The sequence below is a fragment of the Psittacula echo genome, assembly GCF_963264785.1.
Source record: "Psittacula echo genome assembly, chromosome: 11".
NCBI lineage: Eukaryota > Metazoa > Chordata > Aves > Psittaciformes > Psittacidae > Psittacula > Psittacula echo.
In genome coordinates, this window is record NC_137746.1 from 8,066,233 (window position 1) to 8,090,478 (window position 24,246).

Genomic DNA, 24,246 nt, shown 5'->3' on the forward strand with positions numbered 1-24,246 from the left:
AGCAGTTTACAAAAACTCTGAGGTGCAAACTCCCAGCAGCAATCTCTCCTGTCATTACAGAAGTCATGTTCAAATGTTTGCCAACAAAAATGGAACAAGGAAATAACGTAATCCCATGACCTCACATATCCTGTGTCAAAATATTTCTTCATAGGAGGCTTCATTTTTGGTGTTTTTCAGACCTATGGTTTTAGGGCAGCTTTAAGAAGCCAGACTATCTTTTGAGGTACATGGATATGGACAAGGCATTAGTCCCTGCTGTATACATCTTCCCACTTTGCTTTGGTTCCACATTATTGTCTTTGGTTTACTCCTACAAATACCATGAAGAACAACTCCCCCAGGCAAGGAGAATGCTAACATTCAGACCAGAGTTTGTCAATCCTAAATGCAGGATCAGAGTTCTACCTTCAAATCAGGACTGCTGCCTCTCGGTAGTCTGAACCAGTATGTGGAATATGTGCATCTAGAAGCAGACTTTGAATTTTTGTCTACAGTGGGTTTAAGCTAAGTTTCTCTTTGTCTCTCTCATCCTTTTGTCCCATTCTGGTGATACGGCATTTATCCAGTGAAGTCTTCAGTAGCCTTAGCCATGTTAAACTGCTCATCCACAGCTAAATTTGAGGACTGCTGACCATAACCCTATTTTCTCCCCCTCTCAACAGCACTTAGACAATCCATACAACCACTCTGAAATGATTCCTCCCTGTGCTACTGACACACCTTGACTACTAGGCACCTTGTGCAGCAGTATCTGCAGGCTCACAAAGTTAAGCTTCTGGCTTGCTACCTCTCTCCATCCTTGGAGGAACCAGAGGTCTGTCAAGCTTGAAGTGGTTGCTATTAAGTAGCAGCGATATTGCACCGCTGGGTAATGTTTCTGAGATTATATTTACATTTGGATGAAATAAGTGTAATATTTATTAGTTAGTGTGTTGCACAAAACAATACTGTGACGTTTTACGTTCAGTTTCCTTCTGCAGTATTTCTATGTACACAATACATATTTTTACAAACAATAATATTGCTAAGTCCCAACTATGGCTTTCACTATAATAGCAAAAATACAAAATCCATCCTCAATCACACAGCTTGCTTTCCTCCAAATCCTCCCCACCAAGAAGCAGACAGGCTTCTTCTGGCTTTCTGAAATATCTCTGTTTCCCAGAACTATGTCTATGGTCTGGGGTTAGATTATGTGCTGGGTTTACGGGTGTAGGAAGTATCCAGAATCTCTGCAAATTGGGTAATTTAATATATGGCACATCTAGTAAATTAGATTTTTATAGATTGTTAAGTCTAAACATCCATTGTGGTGCCTTAAAGTTCTCTGCATCTGCACAAAATGGGGGTAGGGTGTTTCCCCATGATTAGTTACAGGGGATTTCACCAATCTCGAAAGGACAGTAAGATATCATGCAGTTACCATCATGTTGTAGGATGGCAAGTGCATATTAATACACTGTAACAGAGTCTTCTCCCACCACAGCCCTTCCTATGGCAAGTTTAGATCTGTGCCATTCATGTGGCTTAACTAGATATGTTCCCCACAAAGTAGAGGTGTGAATATCAGTCTCCTGCTGTGAAGTGAATAACCCTTCTCTGAATACCCCTTCCCAGTCTCCTTGAAAATATCTGCAATGTGCTGAATGTTTAAACCATTCCCCCTTCACCAGCTCAATCCTCTATGCTTGCCTGCATTTCAGACAGCTTGGGTGATGGGTGCACGCTTCTGCCCATGTCGCACATTTGACCAGAGCCAAATGTCCCCTTACCTGCTGCTGTGATGGCTGGGCACTGACACAGCCAGGCTGGCCTTCCAGCTAGGAGAAGTCAGTCAGTAGCCTCATCCTGAAAGAGCTGATGATGCTTCCCAGTGGAGGTCAGGGCAGTATTAGCCATAGAAAACTCTTTCCTGGGCATATATTGGTCACTCCAGGGAAGTGAGGGCTGTTTCAAGGATAATTACAAGGATACAATTTTTCAGGCCCAGTTTGAAGGATAAAAAACTTAAAATTAGGCCTGAAAAAATTTAGAATTTCACTAAACATTTTTTAATGAACATGTTTCTATGTGATGAATGTGTTTCTATGTGATGTTTGGCTTTGTCCTCTCTGAACGCTGCACTCATCAGCACAGCACAACTCAGGTGAATGGCTCTGCTAAATCTCATTTGTCAGCCACTTCAGATTTGTCTGCATTCTTCTGTTCAGTTCACCCCACCCCATCATCATGTTACCTCTCCCCACATAAACACTGATGCACACACGCCTGCATCTGTAGCTGCATGGGGCCTACCACTCACTGCCATTCTTCCCAGCCTGCAGAGAGCTGCACAGCAAACACAAAGCAGCTCATTCTATTATTGTACAATCTAAGGCAACACGGAGTAAAAAATTAATATCACAGCATTCAAGGAATTCCCATCACCCTGAGCATGGCCAATAATGGGGGCAGATTAAACTGTGCAAAAAAATAGTCCACAGCAGGTTTGACTGCCACAGTTTTCTTGGGCTGACCTTGTTTCACCCACGGCCTCAGAGCAGTATCAGCTGTTAAATCTTTTGGATCTGCACTAACAGTGCTCACTTACTGAATTTTTCTGACAAGTAATAAATAGTAAAAAGAAGCATCATGGCTATAAAATGTTCCAGTCGAAGGTGAGATAGAAGAAACGCTATGCAGGGGAAGGAGAAGAGCCACATGCTATTAATAGTTTTTTTTTCAGGTGTGGTCCTGTCTATAAAAACAAAGATATTTCCTAAGGCTGCTTTTGTAGTTTGCACACCCTGGTGCCTTCAGCCCAAGGCATGCATTCAGCTTATAGTAGCAGAGCTATGGTATAAACCTGGTATCCAAGCTTCCCTGCAGAGCCAGCATATACCCATGGTGAACAAGCTCAGGCCCACACTAGCACAGACAGAAGGGCAATGGTTTCTAAGGAATCAGGAATGCTCAGCAGTGTAGGGTGATGCTCAAGAAAGAGGCACTGCTAGAGCCACCAAAGAAATATATCTAGACCTGTATCTAGACCCTCAACAGTCTTTGTGTACCCACCAATGTCTTTCAACAAACAAACAGCCATAACAGAAGCTGAGGGCTGCAGAAAAATGAATGAAGGCCTCGCACAGGGCTTCTATCAATCACCATGAGGCGATGTTCCTCTGAAAACTGTAATCCCGCTTGGATTTCACAGTAGATCTGAAGAGCTGTATTGGAGCTTTAAAAAAAAAAAACATGAGCAGAAGGACTGGAAGCTCGTCCCTGAAGAAATGCCAGGTGCCAAAAATGCCAAAAGGAAGATCTTTCAGATGCAGTGCTGACTCAGAAGAGGCTTATAGCATTCTGACTAAAGGCATTGATTGCCTTCTGCTTTTGGTCCCTAACGTGCTGGGTGACCCAAGGCTTTAGATGTACTCTGTAAAGATGGTTTTCGTTAAAATGGTAGGCACAGCCTAATGATGATGCGGGGAAGGCAGGCTAGACACCTGAGGCCCTGCAATCTCAGCAGCGGTGCGATGGGGAACCCCAGACGGCTCCTGTCATCTCAGGGACCCAAATGTGCTCGCTCAGCATCAAACCGCGGGTTGGAGGGGCTGCGGCAGCTGACCCCAGCCCCGTCCGCCTTCGTACACCGCTGCGATGCCGGCATTACCTCTCCCCGCCGGGCCCGCACTACCGCCCCCCGCCCGCAACAGCGGAGGGGAGGACGCAGCCCCCCAGCCCCGCCGCGCAGCCCCGGCGCTGCCCGGGGGAGGAGCCGCCTTCCCGCGGCGGGGGCCGGGGCTCCCCCCGCCGCCGTGCGGAGGGGCCGGCGGAGATCCGCGGAAGTGCACTTGCTGCAGCCATTTCCTGCTCTTTGTGCGGGCGGCGCGGAGCATCCCGCGGCGCGGAGCATCGCACCCGCGGAGCGCCAGGTGAGCGGCGGGGGCTGCGCGGGGGCTGCGCGGCCTTACCCGCTCCCATTCACCCGCCCGCCCTCCCCTTCCGGGGCTGCGCGGGGGCTGCTCTCGCCGCCGCTCCCGGGACCCTGCGGCCGCGCCGGGTGGGCTCAGAGCGGGGCAGCGGCGGGGCAGGTGCGGGAGCGGGAGGCCCGTGCGGACCGGGATGTGCGGAGATGTATCCCACAATGCTTAGAGCTACCTGCAGCGTGCAGCCTCTCCGCAGCCGCTGCAAAGCGCCGGGAGGGGGGTGCATGGAAATAGCGCAAATCCCCCTCCTCTTCTCCGCATCCCGGCTCCGCGCACCCAGGTCGGGGGGAAGGGGCCAAGCCCCGGTGCTGGAGCGCCGCGCAGGCCCTTCCATGGGAGGCAGCGGCAGCGCTGGGTCGCGGCAATGCCTGGTGCAGGGAGAAAGGGCCATGGAGGGGATGGAGCAGGCTAAAGGTGGCCCCGGCGGGGGCTACGGCCAGCGCCCGCATCATCCGTGGTGTGGAAAAATGGTGTCCCTGGGGGATGATGGGGAAGAAGGAAGAGACGGGGTCTGAGCCACGGCCGGGAGCGAGGGACTGGAGCTGCGCCTTCAGAGTCGTGCTTTGGCTTCGGTTGGAGGCGGTGAAACCTTCCCCTTCCAAAGCCTGCGGCTCCCAGTGCGTGAGGCCGGCAGGAGCGAGGTGCGGCCCGGGCAACGCGGCTTTGTGTAGAACTTCCCACCGAGGACGCTGGGAATGCACCGTGCCAGCCTCATCCCACCTGGGGAGGGAGGGATGGACGCGTTCTGTAGGGAATCTCGGGGGGTTGGAAGGACTGGGAGGGAATGAGGAGAAGAACAAGAGGCACACGCTAAAACCTGCCTGCGTGCTCAGTGTTGTTTTGGAGAAGGGGGAAGGGTGGCGGTTGTGTGCGCTGTCAGAGGACGCTGCCAGCAGCAGAGCTTGTCCCCTTCGCCATCTGCCGCTTTCCACGGGGGGTTCCTGACCGGAGGGGGGTTGGATCACAAAGATCTCGAAGAATTCGGCCGAGTCGCTAAACCCGCCCGCATCCCTCCTGCCCTGCACTGACACCGAAAGGAAGCGCACCCTCGTGTTCTGCATGATGACAGTTATCTGGCGTTTGTCACTGGAGGGTGACTAGCCCGGTGTTTTGGTGTCTGTCACAGCCATATAATTCTAGGGTAATTCCCTGCAAAGGACAATTCTTTTCTCCTTTTCTCTGTACAGTTAATTATTGTTAATGAAGCCTGAGGAATATGGAAAAATCTTTCATTTTCTGACCAGGGTCTCTTGAGCAATGCTCATTTCATGGTGGTAATTTTATTAACAAACAATCATCATCTTTGCATGAAAAGCAGGAAGATTGGTTCTGGAAGATAAATAATTTACAGTGCTGTCCTGTATGATTTGATTTCCCAAGAAGCGCTGTAACTGGCAGCAGTGGGCTTCCTTGTAAACTTGCTCTAAATTTCTCGGCTGTATTGGCAATGTAGCTCTGTGTATGTGCCTCCTTCCTGACCTTCTTTCTTTGGCACCAGAAAAAAAAAAAAAAGATGAAGTTATTCTAAAAAGAATAAATTCCAAAATAATTGTGTTGCTGAGACACAAGCAGCGTAAATGCTTGGAACTTGGCCCTAATGGAATGCCAGAAGATGTAGAGTGGAGATACAGAAGAACGGCTCCAGGAGTCGTGCAGTTTGCCTTCCTTTTTTAATGCGAAGGATAATTTCATGGTTATTAACATCTGTGTCTGTGTAGGACAGGAGCCCAGCTCTGCCAGCCTCCCTCATCCTTGGCTGTGTTTATTTGCTCCTGCAGAGAACCTCCTGACTGTGGTGGTGGTTGAAATTACAAGTAATTCTTACAGCGTGAGAGAAGGGGTTGATGACACGCATCCTAAAACACAGGGAACTTTAATCCCATGCATTTTAGGCAAGGGTCAAACTAAACTTTTGCACCCTGAAGTTGTTCTTCTTGACTTAAAAAATGTTAGTGGGCAGAAGCAGTTATTATCTTCTTGTTGTGAGGCAATGGGTACCAGAAAGACTCTGCTTTTATGCACCCAAGACATCAGTCTGCTGGGGTACTCCTTGGGCCAGGACCACTAGTTAGATGCTACTTTGGAGTAAGAGGGAGAAACATTATCACAGGGCAAAAACAGATTAGGTGACATTCCCAGGTTACCCAGGGACTGGAGAACAATCCAAGATCCTCAGGAGGTGACCAGCAGAAGTTTATCCTCCTTCTCTACATTGCCATCTCCCCAGCAAAAGTCATTTTGCTGCTTGTCTCACCCCAGGCTTGCAGGGCTAGGACCGTGTCTTACTGCCAATCTTCTGGGCAATTCCCATTTTTCCTTGCCTCCTTTCCTGCTCTTGGTAGCTGCTGCAGCTCCAGTGTGGATGTCTGCTGTGAGAGCAGGCAAGCTGAAAACTGAAAGAGCCTGGGCCACTTCCCCAGAGCTCTTAGCTTCGAAGCTGAGCACACATGCATGCAACATATTCATCATTACCCTGCTTTTAAAAGTCTGTCTTTGTTCCTCCAAGCTGCTCTAACAATAACATCGTCTTTCTTCCTCTTGCTGCAGAGAGGATGATGTTGCACCGATACTTCTGGGCAAGCATTTTGATGGGGAAGGTAGGACCTGCCCTGCAAGTTCAGACATCTGGGATGTCCACCCTCAGTCTTTCTCAAAGCATTCCTACACCATCTGTTAAATCTGCCCTCCAGGCTGCTGCCACAGCAGAGTCACTGTGTCGGGAACTCTTAATTTCAGTCTTGGGGTGGTGGGGCCATGCTCTGCGTGGACTCCATATGGCCAGTTCCTTGTAGTGTCTAGAAGCCCCAGTGCCTCTGTGTGACCATTTGGCTTAAGAAGGTCTAAGAGATGACCAGAAGGAATGGAAACATGGGATGGAGAGAGGAAGTTTCTGCAACAGCTGGGCAGAAACTGTGGGCAGCACTGCACATGAGCACTAACTCTCATTAGCAGAATCAGCCTGGTGGTGCATCTTTTTCCAGGATTCCTTTGGAGTGGGGTTGCCTTCTGCCAGATTCGTGTTCAGTTTTGCCAAAACATGTAGGACCAGAGAGGCTTTGGCCCCTCTGACCAGTGGCAGGATATGGAGAGAACAGTAGTTTCATGAGACAGCTCAGAGTAGCCCATGTGGCTGTGTTTGAGGCTGCTCAGGCAGGATGTGCTTTCTGTGTGCACATGCCATAGCAGCAGAAAAGCCCCTCCCTGGGCAGGCTGCTCATGGGTGGTGCAAGCCCCTGGCCTCACGACCACGTGCACTGAAGTGTCACTGGCAAACCACCACCATAGAATCATAGCATCAATGAGGTTGGAAAAGACCTTTAAGATGGGCTGACTCTCCTCTTCCCAGCACAGCCACCTCTGCCCTGAGGCCCAGGTGGTGGATGGTGGTTAAGGCTTAATGAGGACTTTCTGATGAGTGTCCCCAGGGATCCCCATCTTCCCTGGGCTGGAGCTGCTTGGTTGCTGCCCTCCTCATCGCTGGACCGAGAGGATGAAGCTGTATTTGCTGAGGCAGCCCCAGTATGTTTGTGTTAGAAACCTTTCTGCAGGAAGGTGAGGCAGCAGGACTTCCCCTTTCAGCTCTCTCAGGCAGCCCCTGTGGTGGGGAGATACCATGAAGTACCCCATGAACCAGGTCAAGCAACTTGTGATGCCTTCAGAGCCTTTGTACCAGTGCACAACCCATCTAACTGCTAGATGCTCAAGACTGGCAGTGGACCCCAACCAAAAGCAGGGCTTCCACAAGCCCTACAGCCACCCCAAGGAGCAGAGGAGGAGCCTTGGTACCTTGGGGATTGCTCGAGGCTGCTTCTCTGTGAATGGTCTGGGGTGATGATCAAGGTCTGTTGGCCCTGGACAAGTCCTGGCAGTCCACATTCCTCCCTGTAGCCTCTGTTGGTTTAACTGTTGGACTTAAGAAAGCATAGACTAGAAATCAGGAGTCCACATCAAGACTCCTCTATTAAACCCTCAAAGGCTGTGTAATTTTTCCATATATGTCCAGATTCCTTTTGCGCAGCCATGGTAAAGCTCAGGGTGGACTGCCGGAAGATTGCACCCATCACTTGCTATAGTTTGACACTTCCTTTCCTGTTCATGTATTTGTACATGCTGCCTCTCTTCCTCTAACTGCGAGATCTTTAGGGCAGGAACTGGCTTAGTCTTGCATGTTTGTGCACTGCCCAGCACAGCAGGACCCCGACACCGTATTTGGGGCTGTATGTCCCAAACAGCAGCAATAATTTTGTCCCTTGAGTGCTGAGCTCTTTCAGTCTTGCAGGGTTACTGGGTTATTGGAGAAGCATCTTTGATTACAGCAAACACCTTGTAGAAGTGGCCTTAGAATTAGATCTACAGAAAAATGAGAGATGATCCCAAATAACCAGCCACAGCCTTAAAGCTGTAAAACTGAAGGGTTTTGTCTTTCCAAGCCTGAAGTATGTAATGACACATTGTGAGTACCAGGGGTGTTGTTTTGGGAACGCAGAGGTGAGTCTTAAGGCACAGGAGAATGGTGGTAGAGAGCAGTGGGCAGCACATGAGGTCCATGGAGCTGCGCCAGTTGAGCCACCAGCCTGGCACAGAGCAGCGCATGGTGCTTGCAGGCAGGGAGGAAGCTGCTTCTGCCTACGGGGTGCCAGGATGTAATGTCTAGTTTTGACGGTTGCTACAATTTGTAACAGGAAACCATTTTAACAAAGAGGGGTGAAGAAAGAAACAAAAATTTGGGCGTGTAGGGAAAAGGCTGCTTGAGATTTATTTTTTCCAGGCACTTATTTCATGGTGCTTCAGCTGCAGGTAAAACCAAACCTGTTTCTCAGCTGCCTGAGGCATTTGTGGAGGTGGAATGGGTTTTGCCAGGCTCATACATATTCTTTCAGCCCATGCATGCAGGCAGAAATGATGACACGAGGCACAGCAGCAGACTCGTCCCTCTCATCACCCAACATGAAGCTGCCCTGGGACTGCACACAGTGTGCATCTCCAATGGCCGTGGTCCTTGCTGGCTGAATGTGTGTCTATCTATGGATGTCCTGAAGCCATTGTCCTTCCATGCTCCCAGTGCTGGAAATGAAAAGCAAACTTATATTCTTGGAAACAATGACTCAACTGAAAGAAGAAAGAGGGCCTAAGGGATTTGTAGCAGATAATGGGCTGAATATGAGCACCTACAGAGATGCTGTTGTGACCAAAGGAACTTGTGTGATTGTATGCAAGGAGGGAGGTTACATTGCTGTTGTATCTGGTCCTTGTGCAGACACCACCAGAGCCTTGTGTCCTGCTACGGTGTCTGTACTTCAGCAAAAAAGCTTCAAAATGGGATCAAGCTTAGAGAAAAGCCAAAGAGATGATTAAAGGATTGGAAAATGTGTTCTGTAACAAGACAGGCAAAGAGCTCAGTCTGCTTGTCTGAGCCGAAGTGCGGGTTTCAGGGTGCTTTATTGAAATGTGTGAGTATCTTGATGGGGACTGATAACAGAGAGCTCCACTCTCTTGCAGATTATAGTGATAAAACTGATGGCTCACATTCGAAACTAGACAGGCTGAGTGGGGAAAAAGAGGGTGATCTTTTAATTGAGTGACATGACAATATTTAAACCGTTTTCCCGCTGCAAACATGTAAATGCAGGGGGTGTTTTTCTAGAAGTCCTAAGCTCTAGGTCAGCCACAGCTATTGCACATGGATTAGGTATTAACTGGGGAAACCCTGTATAACTGTGGTTATACAAATGCTTGGCCTGGGTGACAGCAGCCGTCCCTCCATGCTTGTGCACTTCCAGTGAAGGTGAATGGCAGAGGCAATAAGGACAGAGAGGTTTGGTTCCCATTAGGTAGCCTGCCTGGGGTAAGTGCCAGTGAGCTTTCAGAAACATTTCCCTTTGCTTTTTATTTCGTGTGCAAATGGCACTGTTGGCAGCCCAGGACCGGGCAGGGAACACCGCCTGTGAACTAAAAGCAAGGAAATGCTCTTTAACAACAACAGCTTCTTTTTCTGCTGCTTGCAGTGCCACAGCCAGCCTGTGCAGCACTCCATCCTTTCCGGTTCACCTTTGAGAATGCAGTTTGTTGTTTACAGTTTCCAGCGCCGCCCATGTGTGTGAGAAGGAGAGAATGTGAGTGTCAGCATTGGTCAGACTTCTCTAATTGTGCTGCTTCAGGAGGTATTTTTGACACCACTTTGCATTCTGGAGCACATGCTTTCACTTGGGGCAGCTAAAGCTGCACGGCAGCACCCAGCAGTTCTCTGTCTCAAACAGTTTTGCATAGAGTTAGCAGAGAAGGGCATGGGTGGGTAGTTGTGTTCCTCTTATTCTGCATTTCTACTCTGCTGTTGAATCTCGGAAGGAGAGATGGCATAGAGATGTAGGTTAAATGCACAAGAAAAGGAAAATGAGATAAACCGGGATCATGTCTCCTTGCAGTGCCAACCAGTCATGGTTCTGGTTTTGTCCTTTGTCACTTTTCCACTCTGTCTTCTGTCTGCTGTCTGTCTGTATCACCCTCTATTTTCCTTTGCATTTAGTGTGGAAACTGAACATCCAGAACCATGACCACTCACGTCACACTAGAGGATGCCTTGTCCAACGTGGACTTACTGGAGGAGCTGCCTCTGCCAGACCAGCAGCCATGCATCGAACCGCCTCCATCCTCCATCATGTACCAGGTACCTTCACCTCCGGATGTGGTGGGGCAGAGAGGGTTGTTCTTGAGCTCACACAAAGCACAGGGGCACATGGTGCTGTGAGAACTAGCCGAAAACATCCTGTGTTCAGCATGTTTAAAGAAATGTTCAGAACAGATCTAGCCACAAAGCTGTTCCCAAAGCCTTTAAAAGGAAAGCACTAGGATTGGTGAAAGAGATCGTTAAGGCTGAGCAAGACATAGGGAAGTTAAAAATGATGACCAGAGTGCTTGAATGGGTAGGAAGCAGGAGGTAAGATTTGTGATAACAACAGAAAGTTCTCACCGATGTTTTATTGTGCACATAGTTCTGTGCTTCCTTTTTATGGCAGTGCATGCATCTAAGGTCAGAATCAACATTCTGCCTGCCTTTGGCTGGCCTTTGCTGTTACACAGCTGGAGCTGCTGGTCTGGGGAGCCTGTGGCATGCAAGGGAGGACAGTCACTAGAATCACTTCTCTGCCTTAAACAGCCACAGGTTTAGCTGCAGCTGCACTGACCAAGCAAAGCTTGGCATGAGCCCAGGGCAAGGCTCAACCTCCTGCTTTCAGATCCACAGCAGGATGCCTTGGCTGTTTGGCCACCACACCCTGTCCTATAGCACACACCCAGGGTTAAATATAATATGGGGTTACTTTCTCCATCCTGCTGCTCCGGAATTCGTGGACTTGCCCATGGCAGTGTATAAATACACCCACACAGTGATTGCGGTGCTGTGCACACAGGGGTCTGAAATTACAGTATCTCTTTCAGCAGGTCAGATGCGGGCTCATTCAGTAGCATTAGTATCTCTGTGGGTTATCAGACCCAAAGGCAGTTCTGGGCAGTTCAAATTTCATCTCTCCCTGGAAAATCTTGATATTTTTTGCTTATCTCTTCTCTCAGTAAATATTTAGTTTATGCTGGCTTGTGTCCTGTGAGGGGCTTAGGGTCAGGCCTTATAGCACAGCCTCCTTTCAGGCCATGTGTGTGCACACAGCTGGGGCTAAAAACCTCCTTTAAACAGGATCTTGAGGTGTTGGCCAAGCTTGTTTCCTCATCACACTTGGTTTGTATGTAGCCCTCTCCCTTGCTAACCAGAAATGCATATGCAGCCTCAGCTTTTGTTGTCACATTGGTCATGTGTGATGTCCTGAAGGCACTAACAAGAGTAGCCCTGTGGCCGTGGGTCTGTGCTCCTGGTTTTCCCACTCAGGAAATCAGTTACCAAGGTGAGTGTGGTCACTGCAATGCTAATGCCATTGCAAGGAGCAGCTCTGAGTGCTTGGGACTCTGCCCTCCAGCAGACATCACCAGCCAGCCCTCACAGAGGAAGCTGCCTGAGCACAGAGCGTGTGAATGGACACTTGGTGCACAGAGGAGGTGCTTGTTCATACCCTGCCTTGCTGTGCACTTTCTTGCTCCCCTGGCCTGACCCATGTAGTAGCTCAGCTTCCAAATCAGCTGTTTGTCCCAAAGCATCTGCTTCCAAGAGCAGCACTAGCACTAAGAACAGCACCTGGATGAGTGCTGACGTTCATATTTATGTTTTCCAGACATCCCACTCCCTGCCCTTTCTGTGTGTTTATTGTTTACCATTCCTGCTGACAGGATGTGGTCCCCTAGCAGCCAGGGCACAAATGGAAATTAATGAGTTACCAAGCTAAAATCCTTGGAACAACTGCTGTAGGTTTGCTCTCTGGTGTGGCTGCAATTCCCAGTAGCTGATCCCTGTCTGAGTCTGGCTTAATTTTACAAGGGTTTGTCAGTTTTGATTGCCACATTTTCACACATAGAATCTGCAGGATTTCCTCTAATGAACATGTGTGATTCAGAAGTGTCTCAGGCTGCACGTATGAATCTACTTCAGACATAGAAGTGCAGCACCTCAAATTGCCCATAAGCTGCTCCCATGCCCCAGAAGCCCTATTGATTGTTTTGCCAACACATCCCATGTTGGACTATATCAGGTGAGCAAACCACCAGCTGTACGTTAACCTGTCTCTCTCCATTCCACCCACAGGCTAACTTTGACACAAACTTTGAAGACAGAAATGCCTTTGTGACTGGCATTGCCAGGTACATCGAGCAGGCAACGGTGCACTCCAGCATGGTGAGTCCCGAGTGCTGACCCACTGATGCTGAGCCCTTGGTGTGTGCCCTGCCCCAGCAACACCTCTCTTGTCTTTCAGAATGAAATGCTGGAAGAAGGCCATGAGTACGCTGTGATGCTTTACACATGGAGGAGCTGCTCACGAGCCATTCCCCAGGTACTCAAGCCCCTTCCCAGGCAGGAATGTTCTCAGAGCACCTCATTGGCTTTGTCCTTAGTATGGGTTAATTTGGGCTGGAGACAGAGAAGACTGAAGCAAACAGAGATGCTGCAATGAGAGACCACTGACTCTTCAAATAGTCTTGTCCCAGCCAGAGTCTCAACCACCAACCTCAGCAGCTGGTAACCATTTAAGGAGCAGATCTGTGCTGCTGTTCTAGCAAAGGATATCTGCTCTGCAACCTCAGAGCTCAGAGTTGCAGAGCAACTCTGGATAGACGTATGATGTTGGAGAGCAACATCATGTATAGATGAGACTCTATCCCTGACCCCCTAACAGCACCTCTCAGCCCAGTCACACTCACCACAACCCAGCTGCCTTTATATACATTTCCTGGTTTCATGAACCGCTCCCCTGCTCCTCAAAGCAACCACATCTGAAGTTATTTCATCCCCACAGTACCAGCTTGTTTGTCCTACAGCTGCCAACAGGACTCAGCTGAGCAAAGCTCTGATCCAGAGCTGAGGATAATGCTGTATTTTGTCACTTGGGTCTTTATCCACTTCTCTGTCTGGAGAATGGGTAGCCTTTGCTTTAATTACAGCAGTGTGGTTATTTCCTTCCCGATGCACCACTTGAATATTTTTCTCTCTCATGTTGTGGGGCGATGGAGTTTACTTCAGAAAAAGGCAGTTAGTTTTTGGAAGTTGAAAGTAAACTCATCAGATCTGGTTTGTATCACGTTCTCCTGATTACTACTGTGTGGTGTCAGGGACTTCAGCTTCAGTTAAAAATAGTCTCAGTACCGAGTGGGACTCTTATGTTGTGTGGAGAAGGGAGCCCAGGCAGCCTGGGGTGAAAACATCAGGTCCTTTTGATATGTGGCAGACTCAAGCTCTCCCTGACTTGCACAGAGCAGATTAGGCAGCTGGGGCAGGTTTCAGCATCCCAAACCGCCAGGATGCTCTCTCTGCTCCCATGCGAGTCCCAGAATTGTAGGTGTTATGTGACGACATATGTAGAAGCACCTTGATACGCCAGAAGCATTTCCCCAAATGCCTTTTTTTGCTGCTGATACACTGGAGGATCCTGATCTCCCCCAGTTTTGATCATTCTCCATCTCTGCTGCTAGTTCTGCTTCAACTGTTTTCTAGTCCTTCTCTCTCCAAGCTGAATTTTGGTGGCTTCATCCTGCAGACACCTACAGACATGGGTAAGGTTGCCCACATGGTGATTCAGACTCCAGCTCAGAGCTTGTCTTCCGCAGTGTGAACACGTGCTGGATCACTGCAGTAACACCAAGTGATGGTGCACTTGGGTGGGAGCGGTGCACTTCCATTAACCCTGCAGATAAAAGGGTTTGCAGCACTTCCATGGAGCCATGAGCAAATATTTCCACATGACTGGCAATGCCTGTATTTGTGATTCCCCGGGAAAGGTCAAACCTCAGCTCCCCTCGGGTTATACTCTGCTGATGGTCTCATGAGACCCAGCCATGGGGAGATTTCTGCTGCTGATTGGATGTTTGCTTCTCTCCCATTTATATTTGATGTTGTGCTGTTGCTGCCTCTCTGGCTGTGATAACAGAAGGTGGGTTGTGGCTGAGCTGATGGCAAGAGTGCCACAGATAACCTGTTTAGTGTCCTCCCATCCCGGTCACCCTTATGATGTTTGTGCCTCTCCATGCACAGCTTGTGGGGTCGCTGCCCCCTGCACCATTCTCCCCACTGAGGCTCTAGACAGGGCCACAAGTGACAGAGAAGCAGACAACACCACGGTATAGGGTTCATTTACAGAATCACCAGATTTGATCTTGCAGTGACCTCTGCACTTTGCCACATGGTTGCAATCATGGGTCCTGTCCCCAGCCGCAAAGCTTGGCTGCTCGGTCATGTACCTCCCTGCGCCACATCAGAGACTGTGGTTTTTGAGGTGAAGAGCAGGTCCTGCACCTAAATGTGCACCACTCCTCCTCACCATGAGCCTCATCCTCATGGCCATCAATATTGCCTGACTGCAGTAGGAAACACCAGGATAGGGATATTAGATTCCCCACGACAGAGAGGGCAAAGCTACTTTCACATCTTCCCACATGTAAAGCTGGCTGAGTTGTTCCCTTGTGCTCTGTGCATCAGCTGCTGGGATACTAAATTTGCACCAAAGCTGTCAACCCCTTCACAGCCTTGTGTCAGCAACAGCTGGAAACAAAACCAGAGGACAGCAGCATGCGTTGCCCTGGGCAGTTGGGGTTTTCCCTGAAAGTTTGGCAGTGACTCCAAGTAACTGTTTGGAAATGAGATGGATAACTCTTAAATTTAGCTTCCTAGGATGCCAGTGAATGTGACTCACTTCGTTGCTGATAGCCACATACACACCCAAGTTGCTGGTCAGCAACAGAAGCAAAGTTATCCCAACAAGGCTATAGCAGAGCCATAGCATGGTGCCTCGTGTGTCCATGGGTCTTTACAATGCAGTGTCTCAGATAACATTATAATATAACATCCCCACATTGTGTAACATGTCCAGACTCCATATTGCATGTGTTCCACCCCAGACAAGTGCATTTAGAAGACTTATTTCTCAGAGTCAGGATTGAGGCTGTTTATAATGCATGGGGAGAATTTCACATCTGAAAAATAGCCCCTTCTGCTGTCACCTGACTGTTGGAAATGATGACAACTTGCCCCAGGAAAAAGCTCCCTCTCAGGTCCTCCATTGTCCTCAGATGGGGACAGGATTCACTCTGAAACAAGAAGATGGTGATTGCTGCAGTCCACGGCTGTGTTAGAAACTGGTGCTGACAAGGATTTGTCTTTGCAATGCAGGTGAAGTGCAATGAACAACCAAACCGAGTGGAGATTTATGAGAAGACAGTGGAAGTCCTGGAGCCAGAAGTCACCAAGCTGATGAAGTTCATGTATTTTCAAGTAAGTGGTCAAGTAGATAGGCACTTGCCTGCCAGGCCAGCTTGGAGAGTCCCCAAGCCCCTAAGTCTCTTCCTTGCAGCCACCAACAGACACCTGAAACCTCTCTGAAGGATAATCTGTGTGTCCCTTACTCAGCCCCAGAATCCTGTATATGAGTTGGGAATGAGCACACCTCATCCCCTGCAGTTCATGGAAGCCCAGAGTCCCCACTATGTGGAGCTAACAGGTGGCACAGGTTCCTGTTTTTCCTGTGTGCTGGCTGTTGGATGTGAAGAGCTGTTCCTCCATCAGTGCCAGCACAGCTCGAACTTCTGCTCCTCCCTTTGAAGCAAAGACAGGAAGAGCCAAGGGCTGGTGGTGCAGCTGGTGCCTGGGGTGGTGGGATGCAGCCATGCAGCTGGACACAGGGATGTGCTCACAGCCGACTGAACTCGGGGGGCAGCCAAAGAGCAGCAGAGCTTAAATTTAGCAGTTGCTACACTTGAGGCACTTGACAAAATACTGCTTAGATCCCAACAGAGCAATGCCCACGTGGCAAGCACTGAGCTGCTGTGGGCTCTGGGGACCTTTCCCCATCACCTCCTGTGTTTATAGCTGGCTGCAGCTGGGTTTCACCACCAGTTTTAGGTTATATATCCTGTAAGGTCTTTGTGCCCCTCCTAAAAAGCTGAAGCCTGATTTTGCAGAACACACCACACTCAAGGCGGGCACAAATAAAGGGTTCCAGCCACCTTCTCCCCTCCAGCACTGCAGATGTTTGCGTGCAGTGATTTGTTAAGCAGCTTTGGTTCATGGTGGGGCCTCCATCCCCAGCAGAAAAATGCATTTGTTAAAGGAAGGAGGTGATGGGTGGGTGAAGGGGGTCCCAATGGTGATGCAACAACCATGGGATGGCAAAGCTGTGATGACCCTGTCCTGTTGCCTTCCAGCGCAAGGCTATCGAGCGGTTCTGCAGTGAGGTGAAGCGCCTGTGCCACGCTGAGCGGAGGAAGGACTTTGTCTCCGAGGCCTATCTCCTCACGCTGGGGAAGTTCATTAACATGTTTGCTGTCCTGGATGAGCTGAAGAACATGAAGTGCAGTGTCAAAAATGACCATTCTGCCTACAAGAGGTGAGAGCGGGCAAAGCAGCAGGAGTGGGGACAGCAGTGTGCCTGGTCTGCCCGGCAATGAAGGCAGGTGGACATGGCTGGAGGTTGGGTTTCTGTGCTGTTGTAGGCTCCCTTGGTGAGTTCAGGCAAATCTCTGAGCCCTGCAGTGTTTCAGTTCCCTCTTGGTAAAAGAAGGAAAGCAGAGCTGTACTGTAGGGGAGTCTGAGGCTGCTGCATTGGAACTACAGGTCAAACAGGGAAGATGGATGATGAGTCTCACACGGGGTGAGTGATCCTCGGTGACCTTGGATTTGTCCCTTCCAGAGCTGCCCAGTTCCTGCGGAAGATGGCAGACCCTCAGTCCATCCAAGAGTCCCAGAACCTCTCCATGTTCCTGGCAAACCACAACCGCATCACACAGGCAGGTCCCTTTTCTCTGAACCACTTAACCTTTCTGTGAGCAGAGAGAGGCGGTGATTGTGCCATGGCTGACAGCACTCAAGACCAGAATTTGGCCATAGCTGTTGGGTCATTGCCACTGACTCTGATGGTCTTCTGGTCAGGCTGTGTAACTCTGGCAGTATCTCCTTCTCATGGTTCATCCTGAGTGATTTTGAAGGTCTCTATGACAAGACAAAGATGATCTAAAAGGTGTAAGAAGAGCTCTTGAAGGGGAAGTTTCTGCCAGAACTTTTTCCCATTTTCCTCAGGAAATCCATCCAGTCTGTGTCTGCGACTGCATGGGAACTGCAGATCAGCCCCCTTGGCCCTCCACACTCCACTGGCTCTATAGCTTCTGCTAATTAGGTACTGCACAAAGACAGGAAAGAGTCAGAAAGTCAGCTCTGAGGCATCTTCCTTTACATCTCACTGCATGCTGTTTGGCTGTAGTGATCAGTCTGAAGGGGGGAGCTGTCCTGCAGAAGGCAGGTTGTTCCGTATAGGTGGTATTATGAGGTTAATCTTCTGCTGGTAACTGAATTAAAACACACTGGTGAGGTTTGAAGAAGCCTTTTATCATTCCACTCTTAATCCTTTAAATATGTTTCTCCCCTGATTTCTGCTGTTCTTCTGTCCATGTGGATAATGTGGCCCCTGTTGATGTTTCAGTGTCTGCACCAGCAACTAGAGGTCATCCCTGGCTATGAGGAACTGCTAGCTGATATTGTCAACATCTGTGTGGATTACTATGAAAACAAGATGTATCTCACTCCCAGTGAGAAACACATGCTCTTAAAGGTGAGGTTTGGCCGTTCTTATGGGGCTGGGTGCTTGTGTAGTTTCGTTTTTGTTTTAGTAAAATGAAATTCCCTCCAGGGCAAGGTTTCTCTTATTTTTCTTTTTGCTTTTTGCTCCTTTGGGTTTACACACATCCCTTCTCTGCAGAGCCTGTATCCTCTGGACACACGAGTTGTTATGAGATAGAAAGAGCGTCTGCATGCAGCAGCAAAGCTGCCTTCGTCCTCTTCCTATTTCCCTTCTGATCTCTGTTACTATGTGTCTTCTGCTGCCATACCTCAATCCTCCCGTATTCACTTCTTTGTGGCTGAACAGACTGGATGTGGCCATGGGTTGGAGATGTCCCACCCCAGTGCCTGATATGACACCTCTGCTGGGCAGTGCCATGAGCTGCCTCTGTCCCTGCTCTAATTTGGACCTTCTTCCATCATTTCTTTGCTGTCCTTTCTGGCCTTCTCCCATATTCCCACATAGAAGTATTCCTCCTCTCTCCCTTTCTTATGCTTTTCTCTATCTCTATCTCTGACTGTTCCCCCAGTCTTTCCCAAGGTTGCTCTGCCTTCCTGAGACTTAGTACATGTTTTGTATATTTGTCCTTACTGTCAGTCAGTTACTACAGTGATTGCAGTCACTGTTACCATAAGAACTTCATTACCATGGCATGAGTCAGCTAAGGTTCTTTAAAGGATAATGTGGGTGGTTTGAATATCTGTAATGATTTGTACTGAATTAAAGGGGAAAAAAATCAATCCAAGAGAATATTTTAAGTTTTCAGTTCTTCTCCAGGAGTAAAGGTTTGCTTTTGGGTTGTTGTTACGTGAGAGAGAGAAGGAACAAATAGCCAAAGTTAATGTCGTGTGTTTGTACACAGAAAACAGAAGCAATCCATCATGTGTCCTCCATCTACCATGTACATCCCTGCAGATATGTGCATCTTTTATACAGTCTCAGGTGGTACAGGAGCCTGAAATGGTCTTTTCTCATGTTAAGTGATGGAGAACTGTCTTTGACTTGTGCTACTGACTTCACGCTAATGAAACCTTCCTGTCTTCTGCAGGTGATGGGATTTGGCCTGTATCTCATGGATGGGAACGTCAGCAACATTTACAAGTTGGATGCCAAGAAGAGAATCAACCTTAGCAAAATAGACAAATTCTTCAAGGTCAGTGACCTGTCTGGGTGAGGCTGGAGTTTATTGCAGACCATGAATTAGCAACCTGTACCTGTACCATTGCACAAACCACAGGAATCATTACAGGTCCCAAAATCCTAAAGGGCAAGAGATCATCTTGGCCAAAGGATGAGGACTGGGATTGCTGTGGACATGCATGGGCACAGTGCTGAAGCATGGGTGAGGAGAGTGATGCTGGCCCTCAGTGCCAGCAAGATTGTGGATGGGTGAGCAGTGCCTGGGGCTGGCCCTACTCCCATGGGAGCTGTTGGGAGCTGAGGGAGGATGCTGCACACCCTCACTAGGCAGCCCTGCCACAGCGACTCTACCTACTTCGTGCTGAGGAGCAAAGGATGGGGATGGTGCATGGACTATGTTTTGTGGACAAGAGAAGGGTGAGCCGGATATCACTTCTATCTCTTTGCACATATCTGAGGCAGGTTTGCAGTCTCCAGAGGAGCACCATGCTTTCAGCCACCTGGCTGGGTTGCTGAGGTCTGTGCAGGTGATGGTTGCACTGCCCTTTCTCTCAGCGAGCTGCTGAGCTGAGGGACAGAGGATGCAGCTGGCCTGGCAGTGTGTGATCTGGCAGTCTTACTTTATGTGTAAACTGTGCTCCCTATAGGACAGAAAAAGCTTCTTGGGAAGCTTGTGTTGGCTGGGATGTGGAGGTGCTCACTGAGTTCTTCAAAGGGCTCACCTGGTGGTTTGATGAACCTCTTTTGTCTTATCTGGGGTCTGGGTTTTGAGAAAAGAGAACTGGGTGCACTGGGAAGCAGCCATGCAACCTCCCATGCACATGTGCAGCTGAGTCCAGCCATGGGCTGATCCACAGCTGGAGGCCAGGCTGCATCCTGGGCTACTCAGCATGAGAAAGGTTTTGGGTAACACTGTTGCTTCCCCCCAAAACCTGGTGCCTGTGAGCCAGTGATCACCACTGGCAGATGGACCCTGCACAGCACCACCTGTGGCATTCACAGAGGGAAATGATGCCTCCTTTCCATTGCTTCTGCACACAGGATGGGTCTAGGGGGAATTTCAGGTCTAGGGCAGGTCAGCTCTAGGAGGCATTGTGGAATCTGGCAAGGGACAAAGGTGTTGGCAGCAAAGAATAGCAGTTATAGCAGCAGGATCGCAGAATAACTTCCCAGATGGAGCAACTAGTTTTCTTACAGACCTACTGAGCTTGAGCCTTCCAGAGTCCTTTTCCCTCCACTGTATTAATCTTTCTTCTGAGATGGGAAGATCAGTTTTTGTTACCAACATTTGTTCCACATCAGGGAAAATGAGATGATGATGTTTTTGGGAGGGACAGAGCGCTTCTTCCCCATCACTCTCAGCAGAGTGGGTTCTCCCTGCCTCTCTACCCAGGAGCCTGAAAGAAGAGGTTGGTTGTGACAGGGCAGAGGATGCCTCCCTGCTTATTGCTCTGAGTTGCAGTTTACAGATGCACTGGGTCTGTGCAAGGGGAGGGAATGGGCAAGCCCAGAGAGCTGGTTTCATTAAAGGTTGGTGATCCTCATGCAGAGAGAGTTGAGGACCTATTTACCCCAATTTGCATCATCTCCTGAAGACAGCTCTGAGAGCAGGGCTGAAATGCCCACATAGGATACTATGGACAGATGCCATAACCTCATGGACAGGGTGATGATGAGGTGGGTGAATTCCCTCCAGGCACTGCGGAGACTGCTGAGGACTGCAGCTCTGCAAAGGTGATTTATCATGTCATCACTCATTGTCTTCCAACTTTTCCTGGTTCAGCTTTGCTAATTCAACTGAATCTTAGTTTAAATCAAGCCCTCAGTGTAATCTATAAAGTGTGGTCATCTTGGTGCATTCAAGCAGACGCAAAGTGCTGTGGGCCATCAGTGAATCAGGTAAAATGTCTTCCACTGCATGGAATAACTTTCTTCTTTCCAGCTTTTTTTCCATTTGCACTTCTCCAATATCTGCTGTGGTCTCACCTAAGCAGTTAAATACCACTCCAGACTATCAGAACTCAATAAGAAAAGGCCAAATACTCCTCTTACTACATCTGCTTATTGCCTTCTGATTAAATTTCTAGTGGATTGACCAGGAATTTGAGTAGTGAAAATGAACTACCCCTTCATTTAAACCTTTTATGGAAGCGCCACTGGGAGCCCCTCATGACAGCATTACACATCCTCCATAGAAGTCAGCCTGACAAGTATGTGATGATAGGACAGGGAATTTGCCACCATCTTCCCTGCATTTTGGGGCAAGGCTTTTGTAGCTGAGTGAAGTTGAAGCTTTATATTTTATTGAAGAAAAGTCAGTAGCTCTTGGTTCAGTTTTGTTTGCAGATGAAAGCTTGGTGAGGCAGGGACCTGTTTGAGCTTGGGGAATATTCAGTGCACTTGAAATTTATTTCTCATCCATATCCTCCTGAGATGTAAAGGTTGAGCAAACCCATGTTATATCACCTGTGTCTTTCTCTTTGTGGAGAAATTTTAAGGCTCATCTGACTCCCTGGGGAAGATGCTGTATCCCTGGGAGTCCAGGCAGCAAAGCAGCCTACAGCTTCTCTCTGAAGGGAGCCATGCAATGTGTTGACAGAATACCAGAGTGGTGGCTTTTCATCCCTCTGTTCTCTTGGAGGATTATGGTGGGAGGCAATAAGCCCTGCTCAGGAATATGTTTCTCTCTTTTTTGTTGTAAAAGAGCTTTTCCTCTGGCTGGCTGCAGCACTGAACCATTCTGGCCATAACCAGCCCATTGTCTGTGAGTCCAGGGTTCCAGAGCACTCACAGGGGTGATTTTCCTCACACAAAAAGCCTTGTGATCATTGTCAGTCACTTCCTAGGTGTGAAGTGAGCCCAGGTCTAGGTTTGCACCTTGCTTTAAACAGCCTGACACTTCCCGTAGCTCCAGAGATGCAGGATGCTGTCTCGCAGTCCCTTGTGTTGCGCTGGGGCCACGGGCTCGCTCTCTGCTGTGTTTCAACCATCTTTTGTTTTCTTTTCCAGCAGCTGCAGGTGGTTCCTTTATTCGGCGATATGCAGATAGAACTGGCCAGATACATTAAGACCAGTGCTCACTATGAGGAGAACAAATCCAAGTGAGTGCCTGCCATAATGTCTCTCGGCTTCTGTGTGTGTCCCGAAAGCCATGGGAGCTGCAACTGTCTGGTGTGCGTGAGGTCTGTGCATGGGTACCCATGTGTGTCCCTGTGAGGTGTGAGTCCTGATGTGCCAGCTCTGTGTGCACGTGTGTACTTCGCTGTCCCTACATGGGCAGATGTCCTCACCAGCCCCTCAGCGTGTGTGCAGCCAGCTCTAAAGCTCCATGTAACCGTACCCCCATGTGCAGGCAGGGCAGTGGGCATGCCTGTACCGCTGCTCCCGCTGGCAAGGGCTGGGAGGATGCTTGGTGGCCAGCAGTGAGGCAGAAGGAAGGAGGAAGGAAAGGCGGCTGGCGCATGGGTCAGGGCTGAGTGCTTGCGAGGTGTGTGAGTGCGGGCAGCGTGTCCCTGCTCTGGAGAGATTTTAATCCACATTTTTGAGCTCAGGGACAAAATCCTCCAGAGCATGAACAGAGCAGTGGATCCCTCTGCAGCAGACAGGGTGTCTCCTCTGGATCAGGCAGGTTTCATGAAGGTTGGCAGTGGGTTGAACCATAGGCTCAGATGCACTGGAAATGAATGAATACTGTGGGAGAAGGGCAGAAATGGAGTCTGTATGGGAGGGTTCAGGAGTGGTGTGGTGGTGTAAAGCACTGCTTCCCGGCCTGGGTTTGCAGGCAGTCTGCTGCTCCCCTCAGATGGATTTGCAGATGTTGTGTCCAGTCGTACCAGGCATGTGCCCCACTTGCCTTTGTAGTTTTGCACCAGTTGTTGTTAGAAGAATTGGTGTTAGGTTTGGATATCCTTGGAATGGTGTTTGCAACCACACATAAGCAAAGCCCATCTGAGCTGTGTCTGGCTGTGATGGCTGGTGGCAGCCTGGCTTCCACCAGTGAGTCGTCTTTCACCTATGGGACCATATTGCATGGAAATCGTATTTCTCCAGTGCCTGCAAGAAGCAGCCTTAAAACTTTGCACCTTTTTATCCCGGAGCATTCAGAAAGCACATTTCAACGGAATGTGCGTCAGCTGCATTCATTTTCTCATCTCAGAACCAGGGTAGCTCGCGGGCTGTTTACCTGTGCACAGTTTTAATGTCTGTCTTGAAATCTGTCTCACCAGGTCTGTGTGCTGTACCTTACTAACCAATGTTTCTTCCTCACTCACTTGCTTTCCCAGCAAATTGCATGGAACTCCCAACACTAACTCTGCCAAGGTGGTTCCATACAATCCCCGTTTCTTACTAATATTGTTTTTTGTCACTTTCTTTCCCTCCCTATCTCCATGAAAGTGGAATTAAGTGGTGTTTTTCCTGCATGGCACTTTGTCTCTGCACTATGGACTAGGTTGTGTGTGGCAGGGAGGGCTGGTGCTGCCCTGACCATTCCTGCTAACCTGCCGATTGTCCGGTGGGGAGCACAGGACATTGAAACGGGTAAGAGTGGAGCAATGGGACTGTGGGAGGATGGATTTCATGAGGGATGACATGGGCCAGCACTTCCAGGACCTTCTACCACCACAAATATTGGCAACAAGTGTCTCACAGTTAACTGTAGGAATATGTCTTCATGTCTATGTCCATATCAGAGGCAGGTTTCTCACCTTCCTTTTGTACTGCCAATCTAGATTGGAGAAGATGACTATATCCATCATAAGATGGGCAACTATCTGGGGGGGGAGAAAGCAAGATCTGAACTTTCACATTGTGATTACAGAGTAAGACATGAGGTCTCACTGAGAGATGTTTGCTTGCACGAAGCATTTTGCTGGAGCCATTCTGGTTCTAAGTCTGTGGCTAACGCAGAATGGGGAAAAATTAGATATTTAATTAAA

General features: G+C 49.0%; 1 protein-coding gene across 1 annotated transcript in view; it reads left to right on the forward strand.

Annotated features, from left to right (window-relative positions):
• Nucleotides 1-3,844: 3,844 nt before the first annotated feature.
• CYFIP2 (cytoplasmic FMR1 interacting protein 2) overlaps nt 3,845-24,246 on the forward strand; it is a 50,315-nt gene continuing 29,913 nt past the window's right edge. The window contains exons 1-10 of the mRNA XM_080627296.1: nt 3,845-3,917; nt 10,495-10,635; nt 12,655-12,744; nt 12,824-12,901; nt 15,730-15,831; nt 16,761-16,942; nt 17,246-17,342; nt 18,032-18,160; nt 19,218-19,322; nt 22,319-22,410. Of these exons, the coding sequence (XP_080483422.1) occupies nt 10,519-10,635; nt 12,655-12,744; nt 12,824-12,901; nt 15,730-15,831; nt 16,761-16,942; nt 17,246-17,342; nt 18,032-18,160; nt 19,218-19,322; nt 22,319-22,410 (992 nt within the window). The 5' untranslated portion in view covers nt 3,845-3,917; nt 10,495-10,518. The remainder of the gene's footprint in view (nt 3,918-10,494; nt 10,636-12,654; nt 12,745-12,823; nt 12,902-15,729; nt 15,832-16,760; nt 16,943-17,245; nt 17,343-18,031; nt 18,161-19,217; nt 19,323-22,318; nt 22,411-24,246) is intronic.